This window comes from Hippichthys cyanospilos, chromosome 12 (genome assembly GCF_059441005.1).
Source record: "Hippichthys cyanospilos isolate Australia breed blue-spotted pipefish chromosome 12, RoL_Hcya_1.0, whole genome shotgun sequence".
Lineage (NCBI taxonomy): Eukaryota > Metazoa > Chordata > Actinopteri > Syngnathiformes > Syngnathidae > Hippichthys > Hippichthys cyanospilos.
In genome coordinates this window covers 7,396,234-7,420,216 of record NC_142380.1, presented here as the reverse complement: position 1 = coordinate 7,420,216, position 23,983 = coordinate 7,396,234, and the positions used below count along the sequence as shown (strand labels likewise).

The 23,983-nt window shown below is 38.9% G+C and overlaps 1 protein-coding gene across 2 annotated transcripts in view; it reads right to left on the bottom strand.

Moving 5' to 3' along the window:
• Nucleotides 1–23,938, bottom strand: part of ift22 (intraflagellar transport 22 homolog (Chlamydomonas)) — a 48,426-nt gene extending 24,488 nt beyond the window's left edge. The window contains exons 1-5 of one of the 2 annotated variants that reach the window (XM_088430456.1): nt 23,639–23,938; nt 23,371–23,453; nt 23,171–23,257; nt 22,890–23,092; nt 22,642–22,816 (exon numbers count right to left, since the gene is read on the bottom strand). In XM_088430456.1, coding sequence (XP_088286582.1) covers nt 22,668–22,816; nt 22,890–23,092; nt 23,171–23,257; nt 23,371–23,453; nt 23,639–23,677 — 561 coding nt within the window. In that variant the 5' untranslated portion in view covers nt 23,678–23,938 and the 3' untranslated portion in view covers nt 22,642–22,667. Of the gene's footprint in view, nt 1–20,382; nt 22,817–22,889; nt 23,093–23,170; nt 23,258–23,370; nt 23,454–23,638 lie in introns of those variants that run through there. The other variant, XM_088430455.1, reaches the window with a different exon arrangement.
• Nucleotides 23,939–23,983: the final 45 nt, after the last annotated feature.

The following is a 23,983-nucleotide window of genomic DNA, read 5'->3' as shown; positions in this document are numbered from 1 at the left end:
CTTGGCAAAATATAATTGAGAAACACTGCTTAAAGTAATTTAGAAAGTAATCTTAAAGTAAATTTTCTCTCAGAGTTTAAGATCCGTAATCATTCATTTGAATAATTACCTAAACTAATCTAATACAATGGCATCTAATTACCTAAAGCAAGCAATTAATTTAGCACTTAATTACTTAAAATAGAATAATACTTGAGTGCTTAATTACCTAAAGTAATTGATTAATTCATTTAGGACCAGCCTTTTTTAGACCCTTGAAACAGAACTACTTGAAAAAAAAAAAAGAAAAAATGAAAATCTTGGATTGAATCTCTGAACTGTTAAAAAAATAAAAAAAAATATCTGTCTTTAGGGTTACATGATAAAAAGTTGACTCCGTGGGAGTGGGATGGAACAAGAGTGAATTTTCACTCCTATGTCATCTTCTACCTTGAATCCTTTTTTATGACCACAAATCCTTGAAAATGATCTTCAAACTTTTGTGCCATGCAAAAAAATATTCGAAAAGAATCCTGTGTGTCACGTATGCTTGATTCTGAATGGCACCTATTTGATGCATTTTTTTCATCCAAACATCTTCACTGGCCAGGTATGTCCACGAGCAAACTTTGGATTTCGCACCCCCCAAACTTCGAACTGTGAGGCAGATGTGGTAACCACTCAACCAATTTAACTCAGTTTTTTTAAGATCTATAATACAATCTAATCGTGAAACGTAAATTAAGCATTTGAGTCACGCGCTACCGCTTTAATGCACACTATTTCCTATGGAGTCTCCGCTTTCAACATTTTAGGGCGACGACCAACTAATTTGCCTCCCGAAAAATGCGATCAACGAGGCATCGCCGACCTCCCCCTTTTAAGTGTCCGCAGCGCTAACGGCGCACAACCGCCTCTTCACGCTTAAGTGTTTCCACATTGACCCAAAGTCGGACAACTCGTGCACCATTAACGACTTTGAAGGCTTAATGTTCCCTGGCACACGGACACAAGCGGAATAAAATGGTTTCATTCTTTGCGTGAAGCGGGCGCTCACATTTGACTGTGACTTGTGGGTGATTTATTGACTTATTGCCATAATTCTGGCAGTGTTTAGCGAGTCTTTTGAGCATGTTCCATACGTCATGACGATGAAATGACATTGGGCATTGACATACAAGCAAAAACAAAGAAGAGCTAAAAATTTAGCGTGTAATGGGCAGGTGCCTCCCTTAGAGTCAAAACAATCATGTTTTACATACAGTATGTCATTATAAAGTGGAAAAAATATGATTTAGGTACTTTTATAAGCTTACATCTTGAGAATCCAGTTTTATGGCTTTTATGTTAAAGTGCTGATTTAGCATTCAGCTAGCCAACAATAGCTGGTTTCATGAACAATACTGAAAAAAGGCCCAAAAATGATAACATTATAATAAAGACTGTTTTAGAGGCATAAATATCAGGATTTTAACATTCAAATTAAGAGATAAAAAGAGCATGAGAGCCAATGATGAGATGCCTCCTCTTCCTTTTGAAGAGGAGCGACATTTTGCAACAAAGGGGCCACTTGTTTGAGGCCTTCATTCTGGGACAGGCCAAGCACTGGCCCGTCTGGGCCAAATCCACCGCCCACGTAGGGTGGGGTCACTGCGGCATGACTCATTCAAACCCATGCGGGGACACTGGAACTCACGCACACATACAGTACAGTAGAACGGAACCACATGCATCCAACAGTCCATTCCAGGTCGACCTTTAATTTTTTCCCATAAGAAATGCCGGATATAGAAATACTGGAGTCTGTTTGACAGCTACTGACATAAAACCTTAAACTGTACAGGAAATGTATCATTTTAAAATTATTAATGGTCCTACAAGTAAACAGTACAATCTGCATCAACTGTACTGACCTATCATCATTTTGTCAATGGTCAGCTGGAAAATGACAACAGGAAAACAAAGATGATGTATGGATGGATGCTAACATCTAGTTTGTAAGTTTTTTCTATTCTTCTCAGCACTTTTTTTCAAGAGGCACCAAAAGAGACAAAAACAGATACATACAATAGACAAGCCTAGATTCTTAATAATACAACTATAAAAATACAAACAAAACCCATCAGCTTTACTTGAGCACTTTAGCGAAGTTACAATATGGACACCATATCAAAATAGGAATAAAGTCGGAGTATGTCTTTTTTTTTTCTATCAGCAAGAATTATGGAATTACGGTACCATTAAGTACAGAGGAAACCCATCAAACCCAATTAGATTTTAATTTTAATTTTACAGGTCATCTCTTTATTGTGATAACACTGTATGATGCTTCCTGAATGCTTTGTAAATACTCGAGTATCTGTATGGATTCAGTAAATGACACTGGAAGCGTTCCTTTCCAAGGGGCTTGTTTCCCGGTAAATAAGTCTGGATTTGATGATAATGGTTCTAGCCGAGATGTGCTTAGGATGATAACTTGGATTTGTGCTCTAAGTAGTTACCGAGCAACAAAATATTTGTTCACAAACAGATGCTAATAAACATCAGCCAGCTGGGTCATCTTCCTATTGCCTCTGCTGATTTCAGTGGGTCTCTGATTGCGTGTTTGCTAATGAGCGATGTAAAATAAATAAATAAATACAAACAAAAACAGAATATTTGAACAACATCTCGAAAATTGTACATTTTAAAATGTAATATGATGATGCCACCCTATCGAAGCTATACCCAACTGTTTTTCTGTACCATCTCAGAACGGAATACCCTGGTCAAATAACAACCCAAAATAACACAGAACCTCTCAAATGCTGCAGAAGAACAGTTTTGAGTTGACAAATTTCTGTAAATGATAAAAATTAAGTAAATTATCTATTACTAGCTTCAGAAAAAAATGTTGTTGAAAAATGTGATTCGTCATGGAAATTTTTTTCATTATATAAAAAGTTGACAGCACTAGTTTTCATTAGTGAGTAAAATATGAAGCTTCGTGAAGACCTCCAGATGGTGTTCTTGATTTAAAGATGAAGGCTCATGCGGTGGAAAAGTATGACGTTTTCACAACATCTTAAAATTAAGAGTACCATCTAGAGGAGTCAAAAAAATATCACAAGTGCTTCATGAAGCTTCATTTGTCCAATCACTAGTTTTTATACAATTCAGTCTTTTTGAGTTTATTAAAAATGTAATTAAGGCGTTGTGGCTTGGAGGCTGGGATAAGATTATTCAGATCTTTGTACTTTAAAATGAGGTTTTTGATTTTCAAGTCAAATGAGTTCCAAGCTTGGTCACGCAACAAATCGAACCCATAAGTCAAGGTACCATTTTGTATACTGCTCAACTATTCAGAAAAGACCTGCACTATATCAAGGGCTAACCTGTTAGCGGTGGAGCCCAATATAGGAGCGCTGTTTAGCATTGTTAAAAACCTCAAAGATGAAAGCGACCACCGAAGGAGCCTGCTCCAACTCGAGCGAGATCAAATATACGTCAGATTAGCTCGGGGATCGCTCGTGTGTGGTTAACGGCAAACAGATGTCGTCGTACTGTATGATTAGCGCGTCGTAGCATGAAGCGCATACGCGTAACCAGACAGGAAAAGCGGTGGCGGCAGCTGCGAGCCATCAACTTGGAGGCAACTACTCAAACACGCACGCATGCGGCCGGATGTGCTTGCGGAGGAGTGTGTTTATATGTCTCTGCGCGCGTGTGCGTGCATGTGTGTGTGTGTGTGGACGCGGCAAACCATACAAACACGGTCACAGTAATCTCTTTTATCACGACCATCTCATGTTTTGCCCGCCATTTTGAAAAGTAAACACCGGCGAGGCCTTGAAAAGTTTTCCTGCTCTGCTGTTATTTAAAAAAAACTTAAGCTTCCTGCCCCCCCCCCCCCCCCCCCTCACACACACACACACACATACACACACATCTAGACTCTCGCACTCTCTTGATGGGTGTGGTTTTTAGCGTCGTCGTCCCCCCCATCAGACAAACTTGTGCGAGTGATGTGGAGCTAACCGAGGAGTCCACACCCTTAAACTTAAAGAGCAGCCCCAGGGGTGAGGAGGTGGAGCAAAAACAACAGCAAAAAAAAAAAGGCCCGGAGCCGTCTGTGTACCCGGACCGTGGTGGAAGGGCTTCTGTTGCTCAAGCATGTGTGTGTGTGAGTGTGTGTGTGCGTGTTGCCTTTTTGGGATCGCTCCTCGTGCCGCCGTCTCCATGCCTCTGGTTGGCTTGGTAAACTATCCCAGAGTTTTAGAGGTGAGTGGAGTTTTGCATGCGTTTTTTGAGGGGTAGAGGGGCAAAAACAAAAAGAGCTGACATTTTAACTTGACTTTTAACTCCTGCAAAGTGCATCTCGAGACTGAAAAATCTATTTTAATATGATGTTCCTTCAATGAATCCATTTGCCGCTGCAGCCCGATGACCTTTACTGACCTTGATTTGATTTTCTGTAAAGTAATGTGATGATAGTTTTAGAAATTTTGCCTGTACTTGTGTAAGTTTTCTACGGGTAGTCCTCCCACATGATGGTTTGTTCCACAGAATACTTTTAATTGTTCACAGAAGCGAAGGTTAGCGTGAGTGGTCGTTTGTCTGTTTATGTCTAGTTTGACTCGCAGCTGTGATAGTCTCCGGCTTTAGAGATTGGATGGATGAATTCTGAACATCTGGCTCACAGTCAAGAGGTTCTGGGTTCAAATCCCAGTTTCCAGCATTCCTAAAAATATGTACTGTAGGTTAAGTTTCTTGAAAACTCCAAATCAAGGGTGTCCAGACTTTTTCCTCTGAGGGCCACGTGCAGAAAAATTGAAGCATGCAAGGGCCAATTTGATTTTATTGGTAACTAAGATTTTACAAAAAATTGGGGGGGTCAGAGAACCTGTAAGCTACCAGAAAATACCTGCATCTACACTGAACATCAGCTGAATGAAATTAGCATTTTTAAAGCAGTTACTTGGGAATATTTTATGTGATATGTTCACAATTTGGAAGAAGTCATTTTTTGCTTTTATTGTAATTACCGTAATTATCTTATTCACCTCAGGGTTATGAAGAGAAATGTTATTAGTTCTGTTGTAAATAGTTAACTGTCATCTTAGGAAAGGCCTACAAACATCAAAAACAAATTTATCAGTAGCAAATGTCATTTTTGGTGAATGCCGCCTGCTGCTTAATAGCACACAGCAGCCCACAGATGGCCCCCCCGCCATAGTTTGGACATCCCTGCTCTAAATCATCTATGGCGGAATGTCATTTTAATGTTGTATGTTATGCATGATAAAAACATAAAAAAGTAATGGGGGAAACAAATCAGCTCGTTTGGAAGTATTTTGGCTGGATATATCAAGTTCAGGCTCCACTGTGGACGAGCTCATCTGCCTTGCAGTTCTGAGAATAGGGATTCAGATCTGGGCTCTGGTTTTTGGTTTTCAAATGGGGGTACGTATAGGCACCTCAGGGTTATGTGAAATTTTAACTGTTTAACTGTTTCTGTATTAGTGTTAGGAAAATCTATTAGGAAATCTATTTCAATACGTTGTAATGCCATGACAGTAACAGTAATTTTCTTTACAAATTAAGAGCAAATCAATTGGAATATGAAGGAAATATTTGATACATTTTGCTATAGTGAATCTTTGCAAAAATCTGTATACCTTAATTTTAATAAGTTCTACATGGATGCATTTTGCCATTATTAATTTGCACTGGTTAGGTGGTACTTGGCTGAAAATAACATTTCACAGAGGGTACATCACATTTTAAGAACGTGGCATGAATAAGTGTTTTTCAATTAGTATTTTCCAGCATTTTTTCCTCAAACATAACTGCCAATTAATTGTCTTTTGCTATGCAGAGGGGTAGGTAGTAGCAAGTAGAATTTGCTTTTGCGGCTCCGTGTGTTTAAAAGTCATAGCTTCGACTCGCTGCATGACACGTCACACGGCCGTGCATACACAGTAGATCGTCTGGGTTCTTTCAATGAGAATTACCAGAAAAAGTAGCTCGAACTGATATAGTCCAGACAGCGATCCAGTTAAAAACGCCGTTCTTGTGTTTTGTGGTTTCGTGAGGCGAACGCCACATCATGGTGCAATTTGGTCATGTCGACATTACACTTGCTTATCACGGGGAGATTAATGCCTCTTTTGTTGATGTGGGGAGCCACCGTCCCAGTATTAGCATCTGCACTAACGTTGGGTAGAGTTTTTGCAACAAGTAATTATTGCCAAAGCCACGCGTGTCAACTGATGGATTATAATCAGTGGAATACATTGGCAGCAATTAAATGAATTCAAAAATAGCTTTTATGTCATTATGCATATGTGATTATGCGTATTAGGGCATGATGCAATAATAGTAATGATTGACTGGGATGCTTTTCTCCTGAGCTCCTCCTACTGGCGGAAGGTGTAATCACCTTTTAAGCAGATGGACAGTTTCTGTCTCGCAAGTATATCACCAGATTCTCACTGTGAGTCACTTTGATATGTAATAAAAGTAATAAAGCTGTTCATGGTTGTGAATGCAAATGCACAGAGAGAATTTCCAGTGAAAATCACATGTCTATTTTGAGAAATGAGGCAAGAAGGATTCATTGGGTTGCTTTGTTTCTACTGGTGTAAAGTATAATTTTCCTTTTGGCCATTGGTGTGAAAGGAAAGGGTTTGTTGCTGCCCAATGAAAAAAAGAGTGCAGTGTTTTGTTGAAGAAACTCGGATTCACTGGGTTGTTTTGTTTCCAAGCTGTCACTAGTGTTATGGCTTGTCATTTTCGATTATGGTACCATTGTGAAATGAATAGTTTGTGCAATAAAATGTGAGTATCTCCAAATGACTGTATAATATTATTATTATCATTTGGTCTGAAAACATATGCAAGCAATAATGGTTCATTATGACAATTTACTCCCGGCGTAGCTAGAAATATTTCTATGGCGTGGCTGCATGGTCATAACATCTCAGTGAGGGGTGGCATGCAAAGTCAGGGTTTCATTAAATTAAATAATACATTTTATTGTTTCATATAAATGTAACTATGCAGGTAATATAAAGATCCGGTACATATCAAGGTTTCTAAGAATACTAACACATTTAAAAATGGCAGAAAATTTCACAGAATTCAAAAATTTTCTCCATAAGTGTAGGTGTGGCCAGAGAAGGTCAAGAAGTGCTCATGCCCATTCCTACTCACAATGTAGCTCCGCTCCTGCCAGAGCTCCCTTTAATTGGTGCGTAGTACCCTTTATTTAAAATAAATAAATAAAATAAAAGTGCAGTTGTCGAGTTCTTAAGGGTCTCAATAGAACAGAAACCTACTAATAATTTTGGGTGGGGAATTTTAAGGAAAATGCAGTATTGGAATAAGAAATGGAATTTTGTGTATCAACAGCACTTGTGGTATCGGTATTGGTGCCTATTCAAGAGTTAAGTATTCTGACTGTTACTGGTATGAAAAACGTGGGATGAAATATCCCTAAAATGAAACCACATGTTGTGAATACAAAATTGATAAATGTTTTGCTTATCATATGATTTTTCAGTTCGGTAAAATTTTACATGCAGTAATCCGCAACAGAAACAGAGAGTTTCTTGTTGTTGTCATTTGAGGAAACACCACTAGGGGAGCCTGCGAGCAAAATAACACCATCATGTCATCAACGGAATGATCGCAAATCACCCGCCTTCACTACTGTTTTCGCGCAATCAAAAACACATGCTTGTTCCGAATGTGTCATGTGTGCGTGTCTGGGAAAAGAAAAGTAATAGTGCGTCCCGCTGCGTCTAAAATGCCTTGTAGCTAATAAAATTGAGGCGTAGCGAGACACTGGCCAGGCATTGTCAGTTAGGGCAGACACATTTAGTGGGAACAACACAGGGGAGGTGGTGATGGAATTTATTAGGCCAAATTGGTGATACGCAGCAGCCATGCTCGACGACATCAATAGTTTTTTTTTCGAAAGGCTCCAAATTCAGTGACAACTCGACAATATGCAGTTAGTTAAATCTGATTGAAATTTAAGTAATTGAGAAAAAGTTTTTTTGTCTTTGGTGTTGTTTTTTTTTCCACATTACATCGTTTAGAGAGGTTCTCCTTTTATTGCATTTGGAGTTTTTTTTTTTGCAATGTTCTGGCTGGACTCAGATTTTTTTTAACTTTTTCCTGAAAGGTAAAAAAACAGGCAGCACCTGCTAAAGAGGTTTGAACCCCCCCTCCCATTGAATTACATTTAAAATGCTCATGGCAATTGTTGCGTTTTAAGCTTCAGTTAATTCAGTTGCTTCTTCTCCTGAAAACAGCTTTGCGTTACCATGGCAACCAGAGCTGTTTTGATCTTTGTATTTTACTTCTGAAGGAAAAAAAACTGAAGTGCTGATATCAACTGTAAATACCCTCGATTGCTCTTCCTCGTCAAGTCGCTGAATAGCACTTAGCCGTCTGTACAAATACCTGTCCGACATTGCTGTCTAGCAGAGCAACTTGCTTAGCCACGTTTTGGAACGTAAGAAGGTCAGAAAAAATATATCATTATTCATGGAATGTTATACTTGATGGTTTGAAAGGCATGCCAAAAAGCCATCCATTTACAGCAATCAATTAAAAGTCACTTATTAGGTAGATGTAGTCCGCTGAGGTAAATACATTGTTTAGCTAATTTAGAGATTTTTTTTACAGTTTAGGTTTCTGAGTGCACAAAGCTACAATTTCCCAAGGCTCTTAGTTCTCAGAGGGCCTTTTAAACACCTCACAGTCCCCTGGCTGAGTGTGAAGTGTTAAATCAAGTTAACGGGCTGCGAGCGCTGTTTTGGCTTTTGAGTCTGCCGGGAAGCGACTGTCAGAAATTTTGCGAGCGACCAGTTCCTGCTGAAGTCATTTGACTGCAGGAGCCAAACCTCAAGCAAATTATTTTTGTCCATCTATTTCGCAGGCAAATCCGAAGCCGCACGTGAGCTGCAATTATATTTGTTTGAAGGCTTTTGTCAAGAAGGGGGCCATTGAATGGAACTTGTTTGGATTCGTGGAGCCTGAAACCTTGGAACCTGAATCCAATTAAGATATCATTATGTTCCATTTGGAGTCATGAAATATCTGTTGACAAAAAGCAGCCTGTTAACTTTGGAGTCAAATCACTTGTAAGAACCACAGGAAAAACATTCCCCAAAAAGAAAATCACGCGTGAAAGATATTTTTTTTCTGGGTGTTTTCCTGAAGTTTCCTCAAAATCAGCATTTAGCAGGGAGCTAACACGTGACAACCCCCCCCCCCCCCCACCCCCCCCACCCGCGCCTCCTCCCCAAGAGATGTGCTGCATATTATGGTAGTTATCATGCAGTGGCTGTTGAAAGCCAACTGTGTCAGTCCCACTATCCTAAATAGTTGAATCTTGTGATTGCTTGAGACGTGAATTTGAGTTTCCAAATTTTTGGCTGGCACTGTACATATTTGTAAAAAAAAAACATACTAAACTTAACATTTGTTTTTCATTTATTAATTAATAAATGAATAATAACATTTTAAAAAAGTAAATATTAGATATTATCGTCATCACTTTTCTCAGGCTGATACTAGTACAAATATGCTAATTTCTTGAATAATTACTGATATAAAACAAAGCGCTGAGAGTAAAAGCAAACGTGGAATTGTGAGGTCAAACGTGGAATTGTGAGGTCAAAATTTTAGAAAAACTCAGAGAAACATTTTTTGCAATTAGGCAGCTCGAAAAAGAAGTACAGTGGGCCCCCGGGTTACGAACTTAATCCGTTCAGCGGCTACGCTCGTATCTCGAATTGCTCGTATAGCGGGCAATCCAAACCCATGTTAATTCGTGAATGCGTGCAACGCGCGGCGAAGCCTTAGGTAAAAACGACACACTGTATACATATATTAAAATTGAGTGACATAATCTGCTGCACACTTGCATTATAAAATAAATACAATGGATTAGTAGCTTTTACCTTTGAAACGACGAGACTTGAGCTGGGTGTAAGCAGAGGGGAGCAGAGTCCAACGCTCAAAGTTAACACGGCGATAGATATGCTATTGGTCTTACAGTGTTACAGTAACTCTTTCAGTCAGGGTGCAAATCACGCAGATACTAAAACATCATCCTCTTATTTCTTTCTTTACCGCTGCTAGTAATTTTAGAAGCTATGTCTAACAGATAAAGTTTGCAAAGTCTTCACAACATTCCGTTTTTCACTAATTTTCTCTCCTTCCTTCCATCCTGTCCCATCAAGCTAGATAAAGGCGTTCGGCCAATAGCATATCGGCATTTCTGTGATTGACGTGTGACGCCGGCCAATAGCATCTCCGTGAGTGAGACCGGGTGACCTTAATCGACCAATAGCATATTCGCATCTCCGTGACTGACTGATAATTATTCGCACTTTTTTTTTAAACGGTTGGAATGTATTGACAATTAATTAAAAAAAAAAACCACACATTTAAACCAATGACAATTCTTTGTCCTGCAATCGGCACATTTAATTTCATGTCAGCTGTTTTTCCCTTTAGCTGTACAAACACTACACTTAAATGGTAATATATTTAGACACCGTGAGTGAGACAGTCAGTGTGACGTTGTAAGACCAATAGCGTTCACGTTACTGCCACAAGTATCTACTGATGATTGATGATGTCGCTACTGTTGATTTTATTGACGCACTTAAACGAGGACACTTCTACATACTCAATGGCCGGCATGTCGAATTGCTCTTAAGGCGAGAGGTTTGTTCGGAAGCGGAGGACACAAATCTCCCTGATCCACGCTCGTAAGGCGAATTGTTCGTAAATCAGGGTGCTCGTAAGCCGGGGGCCGACTGTATTTGGTAAGAGTGTTCTGATGTGTTTTTTTTCACTTCCTATAAGATACAAATATTGCAGCATGGAGCACTGTTTTGTCCCTGCTATCGATCCAATGTCAGCAGGAATGATACAAGCTTTTTATTTTTTTTCTATACACTGTTAAAAGGGACTTTCCAAAGAAGTATCTGGTGGGGGTGTCCTGATACATTTTTTTCCACTTCCTATATGATACTGATATTACAGCATAGAGCACTTTTTGACACTACTATCGATCTGAGATCAGGAATGATACCTGTCTAATATTGACGTGTTTTTCCTGTTGTCAGAAATGTTAAAAGAGACTTTTCACTTCCTCTATGATACCGATATTGCAGCCTAGCGTACTATTCAATACCAATATCTGTCTGATATCACTGTGATTGCTACATGCTTTTACTTTTAGTTTTTGTATGACATGTTAAAAGAGACTTTATCAAGAGATACTACTAAAATGGTGAGCAATTGTCAGCAACAAGTAAGTGTGACTGACGACGACCCATTTGTTCCAAAAATTCGGATTTTATCAGTTCAACGCCAAACATAAGAATGTGCTGCAATAGAATAGAATTAAACTGAAGGACCCCTGTACCTATATGAGAATTAGAGCGGAAGATTTGGATTGTAGACTGATATAATCGCATATCAGTTTTTGGGCTGATATTGGACCAATATTCACCAATATTGGATAATTGCACCCCTAGTATTTGGTTGTATAATTTTACATTTGATCTAGAGAAAGAGACCCTGCGATTTAAAGCACACGAGGCCATCTTTATCTTTCCCCGAAGCAAAAAGATGTCAGGACGGGATCAAAGCACCGCATGCTCATCCAGATCTTTTAACAGAGGGAGCAAGAAAGGCAGAACCGATCCAGTATCAAATACCACACAGGTTAACGAATAGCTAAAAGGTCACCCTAGGACAAGAACCGTGCAAAGGCCAGACGGATCTTGTGCGCCGTTGGCATGTTGCCAAAAAAGTGTTGAGGTGGCTGTTCATATCACGGGGTAATCACAAGAGAAAGGCCCTGGCTGCTCGCCCTTCAAAGAAGGAAAAGAAGAGCTGCTTGGAAGTCATGAGATCGGCTTGTCAAAGTCCTGGCGGCCCCCTACGCCAACTTGAGGCTAGCGTTTTGGGCTAGGTGCCGCAGCACGACGGGCGTGACCAAAGAGTGTTCTCATTCTTTTTTAATGGCTGTTTTAAAAAGCAAGCCTGCACTTGTGACAGTTAATCAAGTCTGGGAGCGGCGTCAACGTGAGAGTCAGGCGTTGGAATGAAAAATGGCTGCTACTGAATTTGTTCAATTTGCTTGTGGTTGAAAAAAAAAAAAAAAATATATATATATATATATATATATATATATATATATATATATATATATATATATATATATATATATATATATATATATATATTTTTTTTTTTTTTTTAAGTCACAATAAACAATGACTGGTCATCGGTCATCGCCATAATTTGGGCCCATGACACATGGCTGCATAAAAGCTCTCCTATTTGACTGGCTCCACTGTTTTCTGAATTTGGACAGGTAGTGTTCGCAACCTGAGACGTGATTGGTTGTTAGCTGAGCCCGGACCAACTGTGATGTCATTAACGTGGATGCCACAAGATGAATTTAGTTTTGAATTATTGACAAGAACAGAAAATATCATCAAAGATGCCCGTTTTGGGATTTCTACAAAAAAATAACCTCCTTTAGGTCTTGACTTTCATTTCCCAGCAGACGAAGGGTTTAAATTGTATTTTCAAATTGTGTATGAAAATACAGGATTAGCAGACGATGCTCACAGTTAAAAGATTAATGTTTCGAAACCTTGAATACGTTTTTCTCAAAACTGAAGATTGCGGCTTGGCTACATTCAAATTGCTGACACTACCATTTATCATTTTAAAGGGAATTTTGTGTAGAATTAGAAGGAATCAATATCTCAGTTTTCATTTTTGCCAACGTAAGCCTGGTTTTGTGAAAACACATTTGTATACAAGCCTATAAACAATAAAAATTACAAGATGTGGCCAGAATGGCTCAGCTAATTTTGACCTCTGTTACGCAATGTGTAATGACTCTGTACATGTGCTAAACCTACAAAATGGCTGATTTAAGGATGAAGTGACACTTGAAGGATAATTAAGGCCTTGATATTGGAAAATAAAACGCAGCTCAGACGGCCTGGACGGCCTCCAGGCCGCCGTCGGCGGCTCGCGTAGCCGTCAAAAGAGTCATAGGCCGGGGCCGGCCGCCAGTAAGCCGTTAGCAAAAGAGCACGCCGCTTGAAATGTGCCCATTTTGTTCCACCCCCTTCATGTGATGATGCTTTAGAGACAATCAATCACTCAACATCAGTTTCACTTTGTTAGCCCGCGGTTGACTTTAGGCGTGGCTAAACGGCATGGATGCGCACCCACTAACGCGCTACAGCAGGACTGCGTCGGAGCACATCAATGTCCAAAAATACCACGCAAAGACGGAGCCGGAGCGTGAGAGAGACGCAAACATCAGAGAATCGCCCAGTTCCCGTGACTGACTGTCAAGAGCCGAGCCCAGAAAGGACGAGCTCGCCCCGGGCTGTTACTGTCAGCCCACTTGCGGATCCAGATAAACCCGACAGAGGACTGAGACGTTAGTGAGAACAAAGAGCACACCAAACGTGGCCTAATTCCTTCCTTAGACACCAACAGGTTGTTTTTGGACGTTACGCTGACTACGTTAAAGGTTCCTAAGGTGTTTTCCCAAATTGTTTCCATTCATACCGCACCAGCTTTACTAGTAGGAACAAGTAAGTCTTAAAGGCCAAATGAAACTTTATAGCGGGGGGTGTCAAACTCACTTTAGCTCAAGGGCCACATGAAGGAAAATCTTTTCTCAAGAGGGCCTGCATGGTAAAATAATGGTATATAACTTAAAAGCAAATAATGTCACTTGCACATTGTTTCATTGTGTGCGCCGGCCTGATCCCAATTCTCAGTGAATAGCAGTCATCACATGTAAATTTATTGTTGTTGTTGAATATACTGTATTTATATATTATATATATATATATATATATATATATATATATATATATATATATATATATATATATATATATATATATATATATATATATATATATATATATATAAAAAAAGATGAATCAAGTAAAATCACTTTTTGGTCCCCTGTACATCCCAATATACAATTTCCTTAAATTGCATGAAATTTTCTATGAGCTTCTTTCCATTTGTTCATTACATTCTTTAGACAAACTGAAAATAAAAATAAATTAAATAAAAAGAGAATAATACCGGAATACAGTGTGATTTTTACAAAAAATTACAAACTACTTTTATCTTGTTCAGCGTGGCCTTTCTATCGCAATGTTTCATAAACGCATCTTATATTCATCTGGTCTCCTTATTTGATCTATAAACACAATGTCAGCAGATGATGATTGTTGCATCTTAAGGTGACTATATTTCAATTCATCCAAGTGTTTAAATTTTATGTTTTGACTTCCTTGCATAACCCATCCGGGCTTGGGGATCGACTGCGGGAGAGCCCCATTTATAGCGCAAATATTGCAAGGCCTATCTTGTTTGCACATTGCGTGGATAGAAAGCCGTATTAGTGTTCATTTGAGGTCATGTTTTGATCGCAAACATGACTTTTTTTTTTTTCTTTTTCGCTGTTTGCCTTCCTCAAACGAGCCTCTCTGCTACCTTTACGTCGCTTTATCTGCCGCCAACACCAGTACACAGTTTTCATAGAAAACAGCTGCTGGCTGCATTGGAGAATTGCTCATATGAGAGCTGTAAAAGAGTGGAGAAGTGGAATTGGGGGGGCAATAAATACTAAGCAGGAGTTCCAAGCCTTCCATAGAATGGTGGGGAAATGGCAGACAACTGGAAACAAGATGAAGGGGAGATACTCATATCTTTAGATCATCATCCAAAATATGGTGGAGTGAAGACAGATACGGTTTCGATTCCCTTGGGGATCTGTGTTGCCGATGACGACTGCTTGCGATGCGATCGTTTGGACAGTAGGAAGGACAAAACAGACACAGTGGGGATCTGCTTTCATAAGTAGGGTTTTGTACAAAAACTAATGCATAGAGAGTTAAAAACGGATCTTTTTAGGACCTTACAGCTTGCCCTAATCAGCAAATCCCAAAATAATGGCATGATACAGCAGTTAATGGCAGCAAATTGTAATGATGTTTCCTTTTTACAAAAACATGTTTTTGTATATAGAATTCACCATACAAGAGCAGTCATTAAGTATTGTGCAATACATTCAACTAAAATTAAATTTCTCTATCTTCCTTCTACTATGTGGCCATACATTATCAGAATAAATGCATTAAAAAAATCATAAGAAAGGACATTTTGACTGGCCTAAAGAATTTTGTGGTTAAGTATTCGACTGGCTTTGTTTTCACCTTTAATCTTCAAATGAGATTAGATCATCAGATTGTGTCGGATCGTGACATAAACAGTGAGGCTTCTTTTCAAATTAAGAACGAATGAATTTGAACATTAAACAACTTAATCGTGTTACAGTGAGTATTTTGCATTTTTATATGGATAAGCACTGAAGAAAGATTTGGGTGCTTGCTGTAAATGTATCCAAAAAACTTTTTTTCGTGGAGACTTTTTTTGAGGAGTCTGCCAAGTCAAGAAGCCTAATTTTGCATGCTGACTGAAGAAAAACATGGCGTCTCATTTGAGTAAACGAAGCGTATGCAAACCGGATCCTTCACTCATGTATAGTACAGCCCATGTTCACATAGTTTATACGGTTATGCTTATTCAGGTGCAGAGGTGTGCTGTGCGGATGTCAACATTTCAAAAGGCGTGTGTGCCGTGATGAGATGCTGCTCCAGCGCTCGTTCAGTCCTCACGCCTAACCTTCTCTGACCTTTTTTTTTTCTCTCTCCACTCAGGTGTGGTCGCTGGATTTATGTTCCCATCTCCTGAGCGCGATTGCCGAGGAAGAGGTCGGTTTAGTCGGAGGGATTCCTGGCAGAGTGATTTGGTTTTTCTTATAATGTAAATCACATTGCCAGGGATTTCCAACCGGTTACAACTGAAACGCATGGCCGAACCTTATCGAGAATGGAATATGCTGTCACAAGATTAGGTACACCAGCAAGAGCTATGACAAACATCTTCCCATTAATTTCCAGAATTTGGGACACAATGTACTAGATGTTGGACAAGTACAATGCTAATTCTCATGAGATAATGTTGAGGAACATAAAGTTGAGGAATATAACGTTTATATACAGTGTATATATATATATATATATATATATATATATATATATATATATATATATATATATATATATATATATATATATATATATATATATATACTCTAACCCTCCAAAGAATTGACAAAGTAACAGCAATTTGAATGTTTCCAAGTTGAAATCCCTAGTTTTGAGACAAAACCCTTTTAAGGTTTGGGCATATTCATCTTTGAATGATGTGCATCGTCAACTAATCCCTCATTTACTATGATTACAATTTGAACCTTTTGGGGTCTGGGAAATAAAAGCCGAGAACTTAAGGAGGTTATTTTTGTAGAACTCCCAGAATGGGCAGCTGTGATGAAAATTCCTAATTTCGTCAATAACTCAAAAATAATCTCTGCAACACAAGCCTGGTTTTGTGAAATATATATATATATATATATATATATATATATATATATATATATATATATATATATATATATATGCACAGCACACACACACACACACATATGTATATCAAGAATCTTGCTAATGTGATGGCCGTGGGGCCACGAGGCATACTTCGCCCACCCCTGCTTTATCCGACCCAAATCCTCCAAGCACTATCTGATGAACACATTAAAACTTAATCCACGCATTTGCCATCTGGAGGCCTCGAGAGTTTGGACGAGGCGCAGGACTTAGCTCGCTCCGTGAACAGTTCAGTGGAAAAGCCTATGTTCACAGTGGCTAAGTTCCGCTCCTTGCGAGCCCTTCCAGCGTTTTGATGCGCCACTGTTGTAACAGCTGCAAGGAGTCAACGTAGGATCAACTATGATGAAGTTAAGGCACTTGCCCCTGCCCGTTCGCCAAAAGCAAGAGATGAGAGATATCTACATGCCACTTCATATGGTACACCTGCAAATGGGAAGCCCTACGATGGATGAATGTTTATTTTTTCAACCATAAAAAAAGTGCCCAGCCTAAAAGCTTTCATGAAAACTGTTCTGAAAGTACAGTAGGGTCTAGTTTAACGTCTTATTTGGATGTGTACAGGTGAGGTCGGGGGGCGCCAACACTGTCAGATTTCAAGTGGGTTCCTAACTTAAACCTTTTGATAAAGACTGATTGTGCCAAAGGGCTTTGTTTTGACTTTTTACAGCGGAGGTAAAAGGCGGTGCGTCAAATCTGGCACGATGTAGAAGTAGGTGCTTGGCTTGAAACGTTTCATCTCAAATGTTTAAAATGCATCCAAACACTTTTGTTTTGGCTTTTTTTTTACTTAGAAAATATTTTAAAAAATGTTTTGCATGTGCGCTATGGAGAATAGGTGTGCTAACTTTTGTTTCAGCATTGTAAAATGTGCACACCTTAAATGTTTTTACGGGGTTGCCTCAAATCTGTCACAATGCTGAAGGGGCTGCGTGGCTTATAACGTGTCATCCAGACTTTACAAAATGCATCAAAACTCTTCTGTGTTGGCTTTCTTGGAACAATGGCTTGGGAATGATTGCTCTAAAAATATCCAAAATGTTTTTTTTTTTCTTTTTGCTCATGCGCTATGGAGAAGAAAATGCTTCTCTAACGACTGCTTTGATTGTACTCAAAGGGCTTTGTTTGGACTTTTTGCGGTGTTAGAGGGGGTGCTTCAAATCTGTCACGATGCAGGGTGTGTGTGTCTTAAAATGTGTCATCCAGACTACACGAAATACATCCAAACAATTCAATTTTTTTTTTGGACAAATAGCTTTGGAAAGATTGCTCTACACTGTATCCAATATATATATATATATATATATATATATATATATATATATATATATATATATATATATATATATATATATATATATATATATATATATATATATATATATATATATATATATAAACATGCACATTGGTAAGAAGGGTTGCACAAACACTGTTACAGTGTTGCAAATGGTGCATAGCCTAAAAGCTTCTGTGTTGAGAGGGGTGAGTAGTTTGTTTAGCAAGCCTGTACTATAGCATGTTCTAAAAGTACCCTAACCCATGTTTTGTAAAGAGTGCTTCATATGCATCCAAAGATCGTTGTTTTATTTTTTTAACAAGTGAAAAGGGGGAATGAGAAGAGATGAAGAGACATACTATTGCATGGTGAAGGGAGGGAGATTTGGCTTTAAAACAATCATAACGACAAATGTAAAAGTATAACGAGGGCTTTGTTTATACTTTTTTAGCAGGTATCCGGGATAGCTGGGTAGACCAACTCTGCAGTGATGATGAGGCGTGTAGTCAAAACAGTTCTGGAAAGGCTACTTCATAAGTATCTAATGGCCGAAAAAATGTTGGCCAAAATGCAATGTTTCTAATGCCCTCCATTGGTTATTTTTGAGCTTCTTTGGAACATAGTGGCTAAAGAAGCAAGGGTATGGAAGAGCAGGGAGGGGATGGGGGGGGGGGGGGGGGGGGGGCTGAGTCACACACAGGAAGGAAATGCAGGAAATGTCTCATCGGGGGGAAAACAAGTAGCGATGTAATTGTGAACTTTGGCCACAATTACTGTCTGGGTGGTCAACAACGAAAGCCGCATCCAAGTTTGTGTGTGTGTGTGCACGTTTGTGGATGTAAGGGCTTAACAAATCCCACTTTGACCGCAAAGCTGCTAATTGACTTGATGTAGCATATTTGTTATAAAGGCAGCAGGGGAAAAAAACAAATAAAGTAAGCCTTCATTTTACATTCTTTTGGCTCAGTAACATCTACAGGTGTGGTCCTCAACCTTTTTGGGGATTGCACCCCCCTGTGAAACATTTTTATAGCCAAGTACTCCCTAAACAGCCCAAAGAATTTGCAGAGGAAAGAAAAAAAACAACACTTAAAACGTCTGATTTATTAAACTTTGATAATAGGTGTATTTTATTCAGCAAATCCAAACTCCAAAATATAGCTTGTATGAGACTGTGTTTTTTTTCTAGCTCATCTGCATTACTAATGAGGATCCATATAAAACTAGACAAAATAAAAACATAAGCATCCTCCATAACTATAAGACGATTTAGCAAAAAACTGCTTCATGCTCCATCTCATTTGCTCTTAGTTTGAAAAGAAAACGGTGCTCTTCCCGTCACTGCATTAAAGTGAGACATGCTGGTAGTTGCAGAAGCCCTGCTAAAACCTCACATATCCCCTGAAGTTCCTTCACATACCCCTAGAGGAATTCAAAACCCCCATCTGAGAACCACTGATCTAAAGTATGATGACCACTAATGTGACAAGGCACACGATTTGGGAACTACCAACAGCTCCAATTTCAAGGGAAACCCGTGCTGTCAAAGGATTTGTGCTCGCGTATGCTCTATTGCGTCCCCCTGTGGCCAACATCAGTCAGCGCGCACCCACCTGGGCTCAACCTCCTGTGCCTACTGAGCTGATAACAGTCGGATGTTGAGCAAGCACTGGCTCAGTTCAGCAGGAACCGGAGTTAGGCCCCCTCGAAACGGCAACGGTCTCGCTCCTCATCGCGTGATTGGCGGTTTCGCTACAAAGTCAAAATGGAGGAAATCTGCCTCTGCTGGTTCGCTTTTACCACAAGATCACAGGCGCAGAGTTTTTTTCCAGCTGTATTCCCGACAATCATGATGAATGTGAGAAATTGTACTTGATGTAATGCATGGTATTTTGTGCTTCTTTCATGTCAACCACTGTGTCATTTTTTTACATGCAAATAAAAGCCTTTAAAAGCAAATTAATTGTCTAATTATGTGGAGAATAGAAGGCGTCTTACTGTTTATAGTGGAGGAAATTATACTTTAATCCACGTCTGGATTTTCATCTTGCTTTTTCAAAGAATTTGCAACTCATATGTTATTTTTTTAATGATATAGATGTCTTACCTTGTAATTAAAGACCGCTACGGGCAAGACTAAAGAGGTGTCAAACACATCAAGGTCAAGACTGCTGATTTGCTCAAGGCTGGAATGAGTTACAAAAACATCATCACAAGGTGAGAAGGTAGCAACTAGCAACATTTTGCCTAAGGAGAAAACACACTAAGTGAGCCTCATCTTTTCAAAATCGACGTAAAAAAATTGGCTAAAAAGCCCATATTTCAACCGTTTACAGCAGATTTATATACAAGAAATGCTGGTGTCATTATTACCCATAAATCCATACCATAACCTTGTAACCATAAATATATCTCATGAAGGTTGTTGATGAGATTATTCTGCAGATCTGTCATTCAAAACAATGCAAAATCCTAATTTTGACAAGCAATAATTAGATGGGCAATGCAACAGGGTTAAGGGTTAGGGCAAAGAATTGACCTGGAAAATGCAGGTAGATGTGCTCAGAAATGAGGATTTAATTCCGCTCAGGGACGAGGCAAAACACAAACAAAACAGTATACAATGTAGCAAATAAAATTTGAAACTAACACAGCAAACTCACGGGGAAACAGCATGGAGAAAGCGACTGGGAGGCAGTAGAACTCAAACCTGCAACCCTTGTGAGAATAAGCTGCTATAGAAAATGGTTGGATGGTTGTATATACGCAACATGCTAAACTATCAGGAATGGGAAGAAATATACACAAACAGTGGGGGAACGTTGAACATTGAAATGTTTTAGAGTACTTTTTTTGAGAAAAAGAAAAGAATATAAAGGCATTTTTTTTCTGTCCCTAATACATCACAGATATCGAAGCGCAAGAGCATTCGAAAATATCCTTCTATTAGAGTACATTTGACATGGAGAATCCATTCAAGCAGTGACAATTAAAAGATAAGCCACAGATTAATCACATTTTCAGTGATATGCAGCTATGTAAATGCAAGCAACACAATCCTCGTTTGTTTTATCTCTGGCAGTACACGCAGATAAAAACATTCTTGAGAACATTTTAAGAGTTCTACCGAGCAGCCTTACTTTGATGACGATAGTGATTGAAACTGTGCTTCTGGGCATTTGGTCAGTTTAAGAAAGAAACCAGACTGGGGAGATGAAATTATTATGAAAGCCAATGAGTCTGTGTTTTGTGATTCTGGAGCCGCAAGACGAGGTTAAGAGATGACCTTAAAGTTTCTCGCGCTGAAATAAATGATGCCTTCAAGGCTGATGATGGCTGACTCATGTGTGTGCATGCTACTGTCCAAATTTAATGATGTGTGTCTTAATCTTGTAGATTTAAACCGTGAAAGTGAATATTTGCTATCTTAGTCACCCCAAACTCTTTTTTTCATCATCCTGTCTGCGCATTTCAAACTATGACTCATTCAGCTCGCCTGTCTCAATATGAACGTCTGGCACCGCAGGGTCACATCCAAAAGGCACTCGAAATGTACAATAAATGAATTTTCCTTTTTTAAAGTGAGAAACTGACTTATTTAGCATCGGCATAGATCCTAAAATGCCTTATCTACAGTCAAGATCATGCTTGATCTGTTCTATTTTTGAGTGGACTTTTTTTTCCTGCATGGACATAAAGAGTGACTGTGCATTAAAAAAAAACTGTGATGACTTTAAGGTTAAGCATTATATCAGTGGTTCTCAAACGTTTTCCAATTATGGACATCCTATGAAGTTATTTCTTTCTTTATTTACTTTTACCAGTCAAGTACGGCTTAACCAGTGCAGAGCATTTTTGGATGAAAAAAAAGATAAAACTTGGTTCATGTCTGATTTCTTAAATTCTGGTATCTTAAGGCATATTTTATTTAGCAACTTCAGATGTAATGTTTTATTTTTGACCAGAAAATCGTGTCAGTAAGCATCCGGGTAAAACCTAACACAATACGGCATTCAACGCTAGTCACAAGAACACAATTTGGCAAGAAGTTGCTTCATGTTCCAATTAATTTGCTCTTTATTTGAAAAGTAATACAGCTCCTCATATGGCAATATAAAAGCATAAAATTTGATTTCCTCATACTTCCAGAAACGCTGTTAAAACAGCATGTCTCCCTTATGTGCCTTTACATATCCAATTTTGAGAACCATTGCTTTAAAGGGTGTATACAATAATATATAATATTTAATTACTGAAATGTGCTCTTCACAAACATTTGTGACAGCTGTTTTTAATGCAATGTAAATGCAGTGAAGTTGTAACCCTGTGAGTCATGAGAAAAATACCTCACTTTTTAAAGTGTGTAGTAAACAAATGAGTAAATTTATTTACAAGCATACATATATAATATCTTCATCGTATCAGTTATCAGTTGCCTGTAACACCAAAGTCACGTGAGTAGCCCGAGGCATTTTTTAAAATTAGCTTATGAGTAATAGGAGATCATGAATCCCTAGGAAAGGTGTATAATTGATGATTAAAACATGAACAGTTGCTAAGATTTGGAAAACTGGAATTATTACTGTTGTTGATGCAGCTGTTGTTATGCCCTGTTCACGTTTTTTTTTGTTTGATTTGTTCATGGATATTACAAGACTGGTGAAAAACGGCTGTTCTACACAATGAACAAAAACAAGTATTTGTCGCTTACTGTCTTTAGAGGCTGCCTTAACAAAAGCATATATATCTAAGGGATTAGTTGCTGATAGAAATGTTCAGAAGGAAAAAAAAAAAACTGGATGCTACCTGCTAATATTCAAGAGATTTTGCTGCTACGTGATGATGGACATCTCCTCCCGCTCCCGACTTTCAGAAAGTGCATTTACCACTTTTCCCAAGTATGTGCAGAAAGCTCGCCTCAGGTCCTCTGGCTCTTCTTCCATTTCAGAGTGAATAAGTGTAAGTCTACTCAGCTGTGAGGCTGTGTAAAAAAAAAAAAAAAAATCATGACAAATAATAATTGTATCATATGGAAGGCTTGGAAATTGAATTACCTAAAGGCAGGCGGCCTTCTTTTATAGCGTTGCCGGGTTCGTGATGTGCAATGAGCAAACACTGACTGTCCTGCAAGCCCTGCGAGGAGATGAACATCGAGTGCCAGGTCTCAATTTCTTTCAAGTGACTGGGAACGTCAGGATTAAAAACGATCACCACACCGCTGCAGTCCTTGGTGAGCGCTGGCCAGCAAGACTCAAACCTGGAAGGGGAAAGAACTCTGTAAAATGTATCTTCACAGTGCTAATGAGGTGAAACAAAGACAATTTATTAATCATACTTGAAGTCGCCAGAACAGTCCCAGAGCTCAACCTCGCATGATTTCGTGTCACCACCACCATCCAGTTGTGATTCAAATTCGAGTATCCTGCAAGCAAAATAATAAAAACTCCCACTATTAATTTGATGTCTATCTTAATCTGAAAAGGTGTTGGTGACGTTTGAGGCAGACTTGTTTGAGGATTGTCAAGTGTATTGTACCTGACTCCTTGAGTGGGTCTGTATTCACCTCCGACATTTTCTGTTGTGTCGGAGAGAAAATTTGCAAGGACGGTTTTACCACTCTGGAAAAAAACACACCCTTTGCATTACATCCAAACAAAGCGAGAGAGGGGTATTACACTTTTCCATGTTTTTTTTTTAAGTAGAAAACAGGCGAAATGCTTATGTCGTTTTGTTAAAACTGAACACGTGTAAAGCAACAGCTACATTAAAGATAATGAAGTTAAAGATGTGTATATTTACTTACCTCAGTTGGACCAATTAGTAGTATTTTAGCCTTAAACATTGTAGTGACAATGCTCGAGTATATTAGCTGCCAAGCTAACTGGGGATATAAATCACAACTGTGCGTTTGCTTGAGCAAGCGTCAGTGTTTCGTGATACACGACTGTACGCCGATTAAAAGTCCATTTTCGCGATGTATAAATTAGTCAACACAATTTTTAAAAATCGTAAATTGTCGTTGTTTTGTTTTATTGCTGAACTAGCGACGGTAAACTTCCGTTTAGTTTCTATGGTTTCAACCAATTGGAGTCTTGCTTTGTCCTCATTGGCTGTCGGCAAATTTGATCGGACCAGGCATCGCCTACGT